The sequence below is a fragment of the Polypterus senegalus genome, chromosome 2 (assembly GCF_016835505.1).
Source record: "Polypterus senegalus isolate Bchr_013 chromosome 2, ASM1683550v1, whole genome shotgun sequence".
In the NCBI taxonomy this organism is placed as follows: Eukaryota; Metazoa; Chordata; class Cladistia; order Polypteriformes; family Polypteridae; genus Polypterus; species Polypterus senegalus.
The window spans coordinates 10,912,622-10,926,090 of NC_053155.1; the positions used below are offsets into that span (position 1 = coordinate 10,912,622).

At 48.8% G+C, this 13,469-nt stretch overlaps 1 protein-coding gene across 1 annotated transcript in view; it reads right to left on the bottom strand.

Annotated features, from left to right (window-relative positions):
- Positions 1 to 2,873: 2,873 nt before the first annotated feature.
- LOC120522645 (A disintegrin and metalloproteinase with thrombospondin motifs 5) overlaps positions 2,874 to 13,469 on the bottom strand; it is a 70,963-nt gene continuing 60,367 nt past the window's right edge. Inside the window, exons 4-8 of the mRNA XM_039743456.1 lie at positions 11,892 to 12,175; positions 9,364 to 9,547; positions 9,098 to 9,273; positions 8,767 to 8,942; positions 2,874 to 5,218 (exon numbers count right to left, since the gene is read on the bottom strand). Coding sequence (XP_039599390.1) covers positions 4,660 to 5,218; positions 8,767 to 8,942; positions 9,098 to 9,273; positions 9,364 to 9,547; positions 11,892 to 12,175 — 1,379 coding nt within the window. The 3' untranslated portion in view covers positions 2,874 to 4,659. The remainder of the gene's footprint in view (positions 5,219 to 8,766; positions 8,943 to 9,097; positions 9,274 to 9,363; positions 9,548 to 11,891; positions 12,176 to 13,469) is intronic.

The following is a 13,469-nucleotide window of genomic DNA, read 5'->3' on the forward strand; positions in this document are numbered from 1 at the left end:
TTCTGAGGCCATACAACACACACCCTGAAAAGTCCTGGACCACTCGATGATTTAAAGGCAGCTACAGTCATTTAAAAAGAAATGTCAGGAATGCATCCTTCACGCAACATTACACTGCATCCTGATTTTTCACCAGCAGCTGAGGAAGACCACCCTAAATTTATAAAAAAGAAGCCAACATTTTGCAACTCTTGCCCCACGTGTTCTTGAGGACCTCATTTTAAAGTCACCATCTCGATCCTCTGGACTGATTCCCTTCATCATTTTCACCACTTCAGTCAGGTCTCCTCCTCTTAATTTCCTTAAAGCTCAGCTCCTTCTGTCATTCCTCTTTGTTTATCGCCTGTATCCCTGGACTCAGCCTAGTCGCTCTTCTCTGGACCTTCTCTAGTGCTGCTATGTCCTCTGTGGAGACCCAAACTGCACACAGGACTCCAGATGAGGCCTCACCAGTGTGTTACAAAGCTTGAGCAGACCCTCCTGTGACTTGTACTCCACACATCAAGGCGCTATATAACCTGACATTCTGTGAGCCTTCTTAATGGCTTCCAATTTTCGGATCTCCCATCGTGTATTCAAACCTCACATTTTTAGTTCCTATGTGTAATTCTTTACATTTATTGACATTAAACTTCATTTTCCACAAATGAGCCCTAGCTGGTCTGCTGTCCAGCTCCCATTTTCTGCCCATCCACCTTGTCCAGCCTGACCAGCTGTATTTGTATTCTGGTCCAGAATGTTCCAATAGCTGCCCCCTGCTGGACACCACCAAGACCTACCTTACACTGCAGCTCTCTCCAGTTTAGACTCCTTTCAAACCCAACATCATGTCTTTGGAGAGGCTAGTGGTGGTGGTGGTGGTGGTGGTCTTCTCCATTTAATTGTACCCAGTTTTTTTTTTCCTCCATCTAGTACTGCAGACAGTGAGGCCCCCTAGTGGTTTTAATTTGCCACTTCAGTCTCCACAACAAGCCCAAGCCTTATTAGCACTCACTCAGAATGCAGAGTGACGTAAGGCGGGGGGGGGTCACCTGAAGAAAACTCAAGTGGGCAAAGGGGGGAACACGAGAGCTGCACACAGATTGTGACATCCCCCCAAATGATGCACACACATAGGAACGTGTAAAGTGGCGCACGTGTTTGAGTTGGAATGCAAGATGTGGGCTTCTGGGGCGGAGGAAGAGGAGGAGAACAAGCTCACCATTGGGTGGGCACACAGGGAGGTCCCCAGTAACCGAGCCTGCTGCAAGTGGAGCCGCAATCTGTGGATGAGCATCTGTGTGTGTGTGTGTGAATGTGTCTCTGTATCCGGGCATATCTGTGCAAGTGGGCATGAGTGTATGCATATGTGTGTGTGTGAAACTGTGTAATTGAGTGTGTGTGTGTGAATATGTGTGCGCATGTACACGTGTGTGTGTGTGTAACTGTGTAAATAAGTGTGTGTGACTGAAGGCAAGTGTGTTTGTGTGTGTGTGTGTGCCTGCATGAGAGTGTGTGTGTGTGTGTGTGTATATCGAGTGTGTGAACAGGTCTTTATATGTCGGTCTGTGTGTGTGTGTGTGTGTGTGTGCCTGCATGAGAGTGTGTGTGTGTGTGTTCATGCCTTTATGTCAGTGTGTGAGTGTGAATGTGTGTGTAACCGTGTGCACGTTAGTGAGATTGTGTGTGTGTCTTTATATTGAGTGTGTGAACAGGTCTTTATATGTCGGTCTGTGTGTGTGTGTGTGTGTGTGTGCCTGCATGAGAGTGTGTGTGTGTGCGTGTGTGTGTAACCGTGTGCACGTTAGTGAGATTGTGTGTGTGTGTCTTTATATCGAGTGTGTGAACAGGTCTTTATATGTCAGTCTGTGTGTGTGTGTGTAACTGTATAAATGAGTGTGTGTGACTGAAGGCAAGTGTGTGTGTGTGTGTGCCTGCATGAGAGTGTGTGTGTGTGTGTGTTCATGCCTTTATGTCAGTGTGTGAGTGTGAATGTGTGTGTAACCATGTGCACGTTAGTGAGATTGTGTGTGTGTCTTTATATTGAGTGTGTGAACAGGTCTTTATATGTCAGTCTGTGTGTGTGTGTGTAACTGTGTAAATGAGTGTGTGTGACTGAAGGCAAGTGTGTGTGTGTGTGTGTGTGCCTGCATGAGAGTGTGTGTGTGTGCGTGTGTGTGTAACCGTGTGCACGTTAGTGAGAGTGTGTGTGTGTGTGTGTTCATGCCTTTATGTCAGTGTGTGAGTGTGAATGTGTGTGTAACCGTGTGCACGTTAGTGAGATTGTGTGTGTGTGTGTGTCTTTATATCGAGTGTGTGAACAGGTCTTTATATGTCGGTCTGTGTGTGTGTGTGTGTGTGTGCGTCACACCCTCTGAGGAGAGTCGTCACAAACTGTGAACACTCGGCGCGTTTTCGTCAAGAACACAAAGCCATGGGCAGCATTTCTTGTTAAATAATAATAATAATAATTAGAATAATAAATAAATTCATCACATCGATTTCACATAGCAGTTGTACGAACAAACAATAAATTATTTCAGTGCTGTGTTTCACTCTTTCTCTGGCGTCCCCTCCCCTGGCGTGAAGGACTCGGGGGGCTCTGAGGCGTCGTCGAGGTGCGTGTGGCGGGGGGGTTGGGCTGTGATCGGCCTCAGCGTCGGGTAGGCAGTGGGGTGTGGCCTTTTGTTATCTCCTGTGACGGACCCCCATTCCCCCCCAGACACTTCTGTGGTTTCTTTCGGCAGTGAGGTGAAACTGCTAACGGCGAGAGGGGACTTTACGGAGGCACCCTGGCAAAATAACCCAACATACGTCAACTAAGGAGCGCCCCCTACTGGCACCTTCCACCCGGCTCAAAAGCGGTGAGGTATACTGGGAGAAAAAAGAACCAACCCAGGAGGGGGCGCCACACAGAGGCCAAGCTAGCAGCAGTGTCCTTGGATGAACACGCCAGCTCTCTAGGGGTCTCACTACCCTCTCTGCTCCAACACAGCGCAATGATGATGGCTTGATAGGGCAGAACCGGTGGCTCAGCTCGACGCCCTGCTGCCCACACCCCATGCGCCACACCCACACCCCTGGCACTCTTTAAGGCTCAGTGCCTTGTGGTTCACCTCGGCTGCCTGCTGGCAGTGACCACACATACTCCACAGCGCCCTCTGTGTGGTTGAGAACTGAGGTGCAAGCTCTTCTGTGTCACCGCAATCTTTACACAATCACTGAGAAATGGGTGGTCCCATTATGAAGTATGGGGGGTTGTAGAATTACAAGAATTATGAGACCCTCCTGCCATCTTAAAATCCTGAACCACAACAGGCTGCCTGTGTCAGTGCATGTTGGGCTTCTTCATGCCCTCTGCGTCTCACGTTGTCGCTTCTGCACTAAAGAAAGTGGATGCCAGGGGGCGCTCTGTCGAAGTGCCCATCCTTGTGTTCGGTTATTGGGTCACCACCTCGATACAGCTCCTACTCAAGTGACTGGCATGTGAGGGAGGTGGGCTCTAAGGGACATGTTTGACGCCCTTTGCCCTTTCCCATCCAGCTGGCTCTAAACTTAGTGTCATTTTAGGTGACCCGTTGGTGACGAGGCCAGGCGTGAGAAGCAGACAAACGAATGAGAAACGTCCCATGGGTTCAGCTGGCCTGCATTTTCCATCAGCGTCCCTTTTGAAGTGTCCCATCTCACGCCTCGGTGTATCATGACGGGATTTGCAGGCCTGCCAGCAGGGGGCTTATGTGAAAACCAAACGTCAGGCGGGCATACGGAAAACGGGGGCGGGGGGGTGGGGAGCATGTCTGTCAAAGGCATTACTGGGATGAAAGCATGGACGTCTTTTTATCTCGTTCGGCTGACAGGCGTGTCCATAAACTTTGACCCGCAACCCTCTCTGAAGTGGAGTTATGAAGCCCACCGCCACTGCCACCCCCACCTCACCTGCAAAAGACATCAGCCTTCCAAAAGCGAGAGGGCAAGCATTGGCATCGTGGTTATGAGTGGCACGATTGGTCCTGAGAGAAAGGTTCAAGTGATTTGAATTGATATAAATGAGCGGGAGGGTGGGCATGTCAGGGAAGGGGGTGGTGGTCTGTGAGTGTGTGTGGCTTATGTTCACTCCTTATGTGTGTGTGTGTGTGTATGTTAGGGGAGGGGTGGTCCAGCCATTCTATTTCCAGATGGACTTTTCCTCAGGAGTCCATGGCACACATTGTCATAATACCCATAATGCTCGGGACTGCTGTCGTAACCCAGCCCTCCCGACCCACCCACAGTATGGTCCAAGGGGTAAGAGAGACATCCGACGACAGCCCCCCCGTGTCCTGTTTCCAGTTCAAGTCCTGGTCAGGGAGGAGGATCGCTGGGGGTCCGCACCACTGGACGACATATTGTATGTGCTCCAATCCCCCCCAAGGACTCCAAGTGATGCCATTCAGGGGCAAAGAAGGCTCCGATGGGCACAGATGGGAGCCTCGGGTCAGGTTCACTTGTGCAAAAACATGTCCGCCAGACGACTCCCCATCCCACCTCCAGTAGCTCCAAAAATCCACCAGCAAGTTTGGGGGCACCAGAACGGACCACCGCCCCTCTGCTGCTTTAAAAATAGTTGGTCTGTATAGTAAAAATACGGACAATAATATTCCTCGTAGCGCAATACAAAAATAAAGTTCCGATCCACAGGTTTTAGCATCGCTTAATCAGGCACTGTCTGAAGGCGGAGGGTCTCTGCTGCGCCTGGCAGCCTTTCGCCAGCTTATTCTGGCTGTCATGACACTGGACAGTCCTCGTCTGCCAGCCGGTGTCGCAGGTCCGAGAGCAGGCCAGCCAGGGTCCCGTTATCCACCCCGGCGGGGCGGGCAGGAGGGCCTCGTTGCCCTTCGGTCCCTTCCCGGGGGGTGCCGCCGGCTTCTGGGGCACGAAGAAGCTGTAACGTACATCCAGAGGGTGACGGGCATCGGTGGCCAGGATCTGCACAGTGAGGCCTTCCCGCAGCGCGCCCGGTCCCATGGTGTGCAGGAAGTCGTCGCGCTGGCTCCAGCCGCTGTAGTTCATCACCGTGCCGTTGAGGTCGATGATGGTCTCCGAGGTGGAGATCATGAACTTGCCGTTCAGCAGGTAATCGCCGCCCTGCTTGCGCAGTGCCAGGTAGGCGGTGTAGCGCTGCTGGTCCTTGGCCTTGTATTGGCGCACCTTGATGTGTGTCGCCCCCTCGGGGATCTTCACCACGTCAGTGTAGCCTTTGCTGTGGCAGGAGGGAAACAGAAGAGAGAGAGAATGGGCAGTTAGAACAAGGTGGGGTGTGGCACAGCAGATGCCAGGCAATGCTAAGAGCAAAGCTGGCATCATTTCTGTTTGTTCCACAGTGCTAAATAGGAAGGGTGGAGTCTTTGAATAATCAAGGGACACTCCCATTGGTCTGGTGATATGGGTGATGGCAACTCGATAGAAGTCCTCCCTGACTTAAGAAGGCGCTGTGGCCTGCTCTTGGCAGCCATGTGAATGCCAAATGGGTAAGGGTTGGGATGGGTAGAGCCCCGAGGATGAGCTCAGCTGGACCGCCAGTAGACCCTTCGGGACCTTTGTTAGGAATGTGCCATCGGCACCAAAAACTCAGTTTGGCATACACCTTTAGATGTTTTCACAGAATGTTCTCCAACCCACCCTGATCTACTTGACAGGTTAATGGAAAAGCTGGAGTCTATCCTAGCTGCGCCGGGTTCAATGCAGGAACCAGCCCTGATTAGAAATTGCTAATGAATGTTTGGAGGGGATGCGTAGGAAAATGGGGGCACCTGAAGGGAAGAAGCCCAAACCCCATGTATAAGTGAGAGAGACACGGCGAAAGTGGCAAAGTGGTTAAGGCTTTTGGACTCCAAACCTTGAGGCTGTAGGATGAAATCCCACTGCTGACACCACCACAAAAAACAAAAGGAATTGAGCCAAATGCTGTAAGTCATCTTGGGTAAAACCATCAGGCCAATACGATGAAAACTCCACAATGATAGCAGCCAGGTGCCCGATTTGAACCCGGACTCATGAGGCAGCAGGGTGAATGACAATGCCGCTCTGCAGGTGTTTACCCCTCATTGTTTAAAGTGTCACTGAAGGCATTCACTCAGACACACTTTAAAGAGGGCAACGTGGCCCCCTAGTGGCTAAAACACTGCACAGCATAAGCGTGCCAACCGGTGTGCCCCATGAAATATAAGCACAATAGAAAGGTGTTCTTTAATGATGCTTTTTATTTATTTATTTATTGTTTTTCTCCTTGATGGTCTCTCGACTGTTTATGATATCGTACAGAACTGACCACAGGCCACGTCACATCATGCCACTGTTTCACTGATTTTCATTTACGTAATCCTAACAATTCAGAGGCGATCAGCTGAGCACTTCTGTGAAGTCAGTCATGAAATGCGCCATTCACGGTGACTCACACCAGCTAATCCACGGCTCGCCCCTCTAACCGGTCGGATTGTGTCTTTAATCACTGAGGTGGGCTTCGTGTGCATGAGAGCGGACAACCAATGAGCGCTCATCTGGAAAATTGCAAAGCATGAGTCCGGCAGCACGCTATTGGCTGCCACATAAAGGGGCAAGCACGACAATGCTGGAAAATTGTCATGCAATTGGTAAATGTGACAAGGGCAGTGACATTCAGCCGTGGGCATTGTTATGGTCTTTTGACACGATCAGCAGCTGTAGTTGGCAAATCTGACAGAAACCTACGATCAGAAGTTGTGCAGCGCGACATCGGCTTCTGTGGCTTTTAGGCTGAAAAACACAACGTTGGCGAGATGGACAACTGAGACCCCCAATTGACTCACTTCATCTGCCCGGGCTCACATTGTAGAGATATGTTTGTGAAGAGCATCTTGGGGTGTTGCCTCTTACAGTAAGGCACCATATAAAATAGACGATGACATTAAGGATCTTTTTGTCACACAAGCTTTACTGACACCATTATGTGTGACACTACATAACATCACAATGTCCCAGGCTAGACTGAGCCATTCAAACCACCCAGCATTCACAATGAAGCACATGCCATGTGTCTGCAAAGCGCCCGGGGACGTCATTGGCTGTCACATAAAATGAGGCAAACTGAAGTCTGACGACTCCTTCCATTGGCTCAGAATTTTAAGTGGGATTTGTTTTGTAAAGTCTGCATGTTAAGATGTGGAGAAGGACATCCTGTAAGTTACGCTCTATCTGTCTTTTATACGGCATCCTTCACATCTATCTCTTGTTATATAGCGCCTTTCATATCTCTCTGTTATAGACAGCCATTCATATCTATAATGCAGTGCCTTTCACTTCTGTCTATCAACTTGTTACTTTGATATCTATATCTGAATGTTATATAGTGCCTTTCATCTCTATCTATCTATTATTATATAGTGCCTTTCATCTCTATCTATCTATCTATCTATTATATAGCGCCTTTCATCTCTATCTATCTATTATTATATAGTGCCTTTCCTATCTATCTATCTATCTATCTATTATTATATAGTGCCTTTCATCTCTATCTATCTATTATTATATAGCGCCTTTCATCTCTATCTATCTATCTATCTATCTATCTATCTATCTATCTATCTATCTATCTATTATTATATAGTGCCTTTCATCTCTATCTATCTATTATTATATAGTGCCTTTCATCTCTATCTATCTATCTATCTATCTATCTATCTATCTATCTATCTATCTATTATATAGTGCTTTTTCTATCTATCTATCTATCTATCTATCTATCTATCAATCATACGGTGCCTTTCTTGTCTATCTAATATATATTCCCTTTCAATTCTATAGATTTTTATTTTTATTGATAATATATATCCATTATATAGCCTGTGTCATATCTTTCTCTTTGTGTATCTGTTATATAGTGCCTTTCACATCTATCTACCTTGTACAATAAAAAGAATAGTTTCCATGGCAACGGAGAGCAGTGCCATGTTGGTTGGGCAGGCACGCTCACTTTGCTATGGTAAGGCGCTATATAAACTAAAGTTTCCCTTCTTTTTGATTTTTGATTTGGATTTTTGGGATGTGGAATGAAACTCTCGGCCTTGACCTGTGTGAGATTTGAACCCGAGATCGTGTAGCTTTGAGGTAGCAGCCTTATTCAACACTGCATCGTCATTAGCCCTGTGGTGTACTGGGACATCCGTTCAGGCTCAGGTCCCACCATGCCCCCCAGTGCCCATTATTGGCCTAATTGGATGAACAAGTCTGAACATTAAGATTTGGCCCCCTAGTGGCTAAGATGCTGCACAGCAAGCCAGGAGATGCCATTTTATCCTGTCCCCGCTCCATCCCACTAACCCCTGACGCCCCACCTGTGAGTCTCTTATTCTTCTGCAGCTCCTAATGTTGGAATGTAGAATTTGCACCTGTGATTTGGAAGTCGCTTTGGGTAACAACGGTGTGTAAAATAAAAAGCCGCCGATGTGTGTGCTCAATTTGATGAAGAGGATCTTCTTTTTGCCTTTGGTGCCCACTTTACATGGAGCGCTGTTCCCACTCAAGCCCCATTTTTGTAATTGTACTTAATGGCAGAAACACAGAATTGAACATCGATCTCTGACTACTTCTGATGTTTATTAAGACCCCAAAATGTCACCAGGTGGTGACTTGATGAACTCCGAACGCCTCAAAGTAAATCTTCAGGTAAGTAAAGTCAAGCTGAGCTCTCCCTGGCACGACTCGACATACAAACGCAGCCCCTTCACATGTCCACCCCTCACTTCCCGCGGTCCAAAGCTGAAAGGCCATTACCTCTTCTTGGTGAAGTTGCCCACCACTTTGATGCATCCTGAGTTGTCTCCGCCACAGATGCCACATTTGTCGAACATCAGTTTGGAGCCAATGATGCCATCACAGCCCGTGCGCACGCACTTGCCTCTCACACAGACGGAGTTGCTGTAAGGTCGACACTCGGTGCCATCTGTCACCTGCCAGGATGAGAGTGGAGAGCGGTGAGTCAAAGTGGGCATCGCCACACTAAGTGTTTAGTAAACAGGAAGGGTCCTGCAAAATGCAGCAGACTGGCACATGGAAATCACGTGCCATCCACCACCCGCCGCATGACCGTGTGACATCATCTTACCCTTGGAGAAAACACAACATAGTAGCCAGTGCCCTTGGCGCGACACGTCAGCTTGCACACATCCCCTGGCAGCACGCCGGCATACTTGGGCACCCACTCCACAAAGGTCTTGACGCCCTTGGGGTCCGTCTGAAAGCCGTTGCGGGCCTCGCACTGCTCTTGGCGGAAGCTCTTGCCTGGCAGGAGAACACAGGAGACATTTTGAAGACTTTGGCCGTGATAGGCCCGCGTCTGACCCCACCTCACCCGAACCGGACCGGACTTACTGCTCGCTGGGCACGCCTCCACATTGCAGGACCGGTAGATGGACCGCTTGCCAGTGCAGAATCGCCCGTTGTTGCGAGGTGGGGGATTATTACACAGCCGGTGGGCAAACTGTACCCCTCCGCCACACGTGCGGGAGCATTGACCCCAGGGACCCCAGGAGCTCCAGCTGCCATGATTGGTGACCTGAGGAACAAAGAGAGGAAGAGACTGGCATGAAAGAGGTGGACAAGACAGATGAGCTGTCAAACAGTGACCACAACGGGGACGCGCTGGACACTTCAACAATGGGCACAGTGTGGACACCTTGGACACTTCAGCTTCAACAATGACCACAGTGTGGACACCTTGGACACTTCAACTTCAACAATGATCACAATGGGGACACGCTGGACACTTCAACAATGGGCACAGTGTGGACACGCTGAACACTTCAACAATGATCACAATGGGGACACGCTGGACACTTCAACAATGACCACAATGAGGACACGCTGAACACTTCAACAATGACCACAGTGTGGACACGCTGGACACTTCAGCTTCAACAATGACCACAGTGTGGATATGCTGGGCCTACTGAAATGACCAAAATGCTGAGCCTGCATTCTAATTACAAGACAATTATCCCTTCAATGACCAGAAGGCAGGCCCTGTTCAGGTGGCCACAGAGTGGACAGGACATTCTGAACAGACACTATGTCATGAAACGCTACACAAAGTGGACCTTTCCTTTGGTGGACTTGGAACTATGAAGGCAGCTCCTCACTGACCACAAGGTAGGCCCACTCAGGAGATCACAGAGTGGACACGTCCTTCTCATCATAATGTACCTCATGAAGCTCCACTCAAAGTGGGCATTTCACTTGGTGGACTCTGCTTTCTTAGAACTGTGCAAATGGACATGTCATTAGGGTCATACTGTGCCAACCCAAAAGTGGACCTTTCACTTGGTGGACTCAGTATTCAAAATGCCGCAGAGATAGTCCTTCATTGGCCACTGACCACCATCTTATGAGACTCTACACCAAGTCGACATTTCTGTTTTTGGACTATGCACAAACAGGTAGCCCCTCGCTGACCTCAGGGTAGGCCTACTCAGGTGACCACAGAGTCATGCCATGGCTCAAACATGGACACTTCACTTGGTGGGGTCTCTATTCAAAGTCATATTCATAAAGCCCTTCACTGACCACTAAGTAGTTGACCACATAGTCACACTATCTCATGAAATTCTACACAAAGTGGACATTTCAATTGGAGGAGTCTGTGCTCAAAACCTCACTGACCACAAAGGGGACCTACTCAGGAGCCCACAGAGGGTAAATGTTGCAGAGACACCACAGGAGGGCATTAAACCACCCGCAACATGGGCATTTCACTTGGCGGACTCTGCTTTCCTAGAACTATGAGAGTAGCTCCTCACTGACCACAAGGTGGACCTTCTCAGGAAGCCCACAGAGTGGACACGTTACAGAGACACTACAGTTAAACTGCCATTTTCCAGTGTCATTGTAAATGCAAGTCTTGTCTACTCAAGTGTCCATCCCATGAAACTGTCCACCTGGTGGACATTTACCTTGGTGGATCCCGTAAAGTGTATAAGGGAGATGACGGCCTTTAAACCAACCAAAAGGCAGTGAAACCCTCACTAACCTCAAGGTTTTGCGTGCTGTGCTGGTCACCAAACGCCATCACAGTAAACTCTCCACAATGGTGGAGTCCTGTCCAGACCCGTTCAGCGGAGTAGAGTGGACAGGCTTTAATGGCCGTAAGGTTCCCTCTTGTTGGACCTGCAGATGGATAGTCCTTCAGTGACCACTGGCTACCCACCAGAGGACACTTTAGTGCTGAGCTAGTTAGTTTCACTTCCCTGGACACATGAGTGGACATACTGAGATGACTGGAGCCTGACACCTTAACATAACGCAGGTGTTCCTTCACCATCCACAAGGCCGACCACTCACTCAGATGACCACAGAGTGGACGGATGTGTTCTGCTGACCACCCTGTGTGGGGTGAAGTACGCAGTTAGCCCTTCACGACCACCCAACCTGCCTCTTCTACTGACCATCAAATGGGCTGCAAATCCCATTAAGCTCTCCACACAGTTGACTGACCCTTGAGTGGTCAGCTGAGTGGACATGCTGGGCTGGAGCCTATGTCTGGTGGAATTTGTATTCTGAAAATAAGCAACATATTCTTTGAATGACCACCAGACTGACACAGAGTGACCAGCACACTGACCTCGGGAATACTAAGAGAAGTTAACTGATTGGCAAAGCAGAAGCCAAATGGACACCACCGAGGTGACATCTGAAAGGACAAACTTCTAAGTGGGCAACGCTGACTGGATGGACCAAAGATGATCCACTTAGAGGCCGCAGCCTGGTGACGTCTTTGATGTCACTGGCTGTTAGGAAAGGTGAAAGGTCAGGGTGGCTTGCATCTTAAGGCCATGCCAGCCTGGGATGGCCACCTAGAGCCTAAACGGCCAATGTCCCCCTGCTGTCCCTCCACTCCCACTCACCGAATAGTACTTCTTCCTGGTCTTGTCCACGCACTTGCCATGGAGACAGATGCGCCCTTTACCACACGGCGTGCCCTCCACAGCGGGTAGTTTCTTGGTGAGGCAGACCATCTGTCCTTGGCGAATGACGGCACACCAGAGTCGTGCACACACGTCCATGCCGGGACACACCGTGTACTCGGGTCCAAAAGCCAGCTTACACTGTCGGATGGCATCGTAGCTCTGGCCAGGAAGCTCCTCAGGGCCCAGCAGATGGCGCCGTGGAGGATCGAGAAGGCACTCCCCTGTGAGTAATGGAAGGAGAGAGACAGAGGAGGGTCAGTAAACATGCCCACCATGAGCTGTACTGTACTTTATAACAAGACAATGCCAGGTCTAATGCCACTACTTCGGTCATCATGTTGTCCTGTGAATCGGCAGGGTGGCCTCGTGGTGACCTACTTGGTGTTAACCCCGTGCATCTCTCAGGATTGGAATTCTAGGTAAAAACGGGTAACCCCGAGTGTCTTTTGGGATAAGCTGTTAGGATCTCAATAAGGCTCGGGAGAGCACACTGCTGCCATCTAGTGGATTTACTTTTAAAAAATTATAGAAAATGTTTTAACTTTAGAACATCGATGCATAAACACTGTGCTTGTGAAGAAATAACTTTGACTTGAAAAAAAACAAACTCGCCCTTTAACTCCTTATGCAACCTGAGCAGCACATTTTGAGCCCCAGCGGGTGACGCTCATGATGTAAGTGTAATTCTTAAACTGTCTTGTGTTACACCAGGGCCTCCGCATACTGGTAAAAGAGCCATGTGATAATAATACACACATGCCAGTCCGAGACTACCATTAAATCCAAGTGTAACCTGATCGCCTGTCTCGGCTCAGAACGTCTAGCTGTGTACTGTGTGTGTCATGTTCATCCTGTCAAATGTCATAAGAGAGAACAGTATGGCACCCCCAGTGACTAAACAGTGGTACTGCACAATATAAAGACAACAACAGACTACTTGTGAAATGTGAGGTAGTCTGATCGGCTGTCTGGACTCAAATTGTAAAGCCATGTACCTCACGTGTCATGTTCAGCTTGTCATATGTCTTAAGAAAGATCAGTATGGCACCCCCAGTGGCTAAGCACTGATACTGCATAATACAAGGATGCCCATTTAATGCCAACCACTGACTACTTGTGAAGCGTGAGGTAGTCTGATCGGCTGTCTGGACTCAAATTGTAAAGCCATGTACCTCAGATGTCATGTTCAGCCTGTCATATGTCTTAAGAGAGAACAGTATGGCACCCCCAGTGACTAAACAGTGGTACTGCATAATATAAAGATGCCCGTTCACTGCCAACAACAGACTACTTGTGAAATGTGAGGTAGTCTGATCGGCTGTCTGGACTTAAATTGTAAAGCCATGTACCTCACGTGTTATGTTCAGCTTGTCATATGTCTTTGGAAACAACAGCATAGCACCCCCAGTGGCTAAGCACTGATACTGCATAATACAAGGATGCCCATTTAATGCCAACCACTGACTACTTGTGAAACGTGAGGTAGTCTGATCGGCTGTCTGGACTCAAATTGTA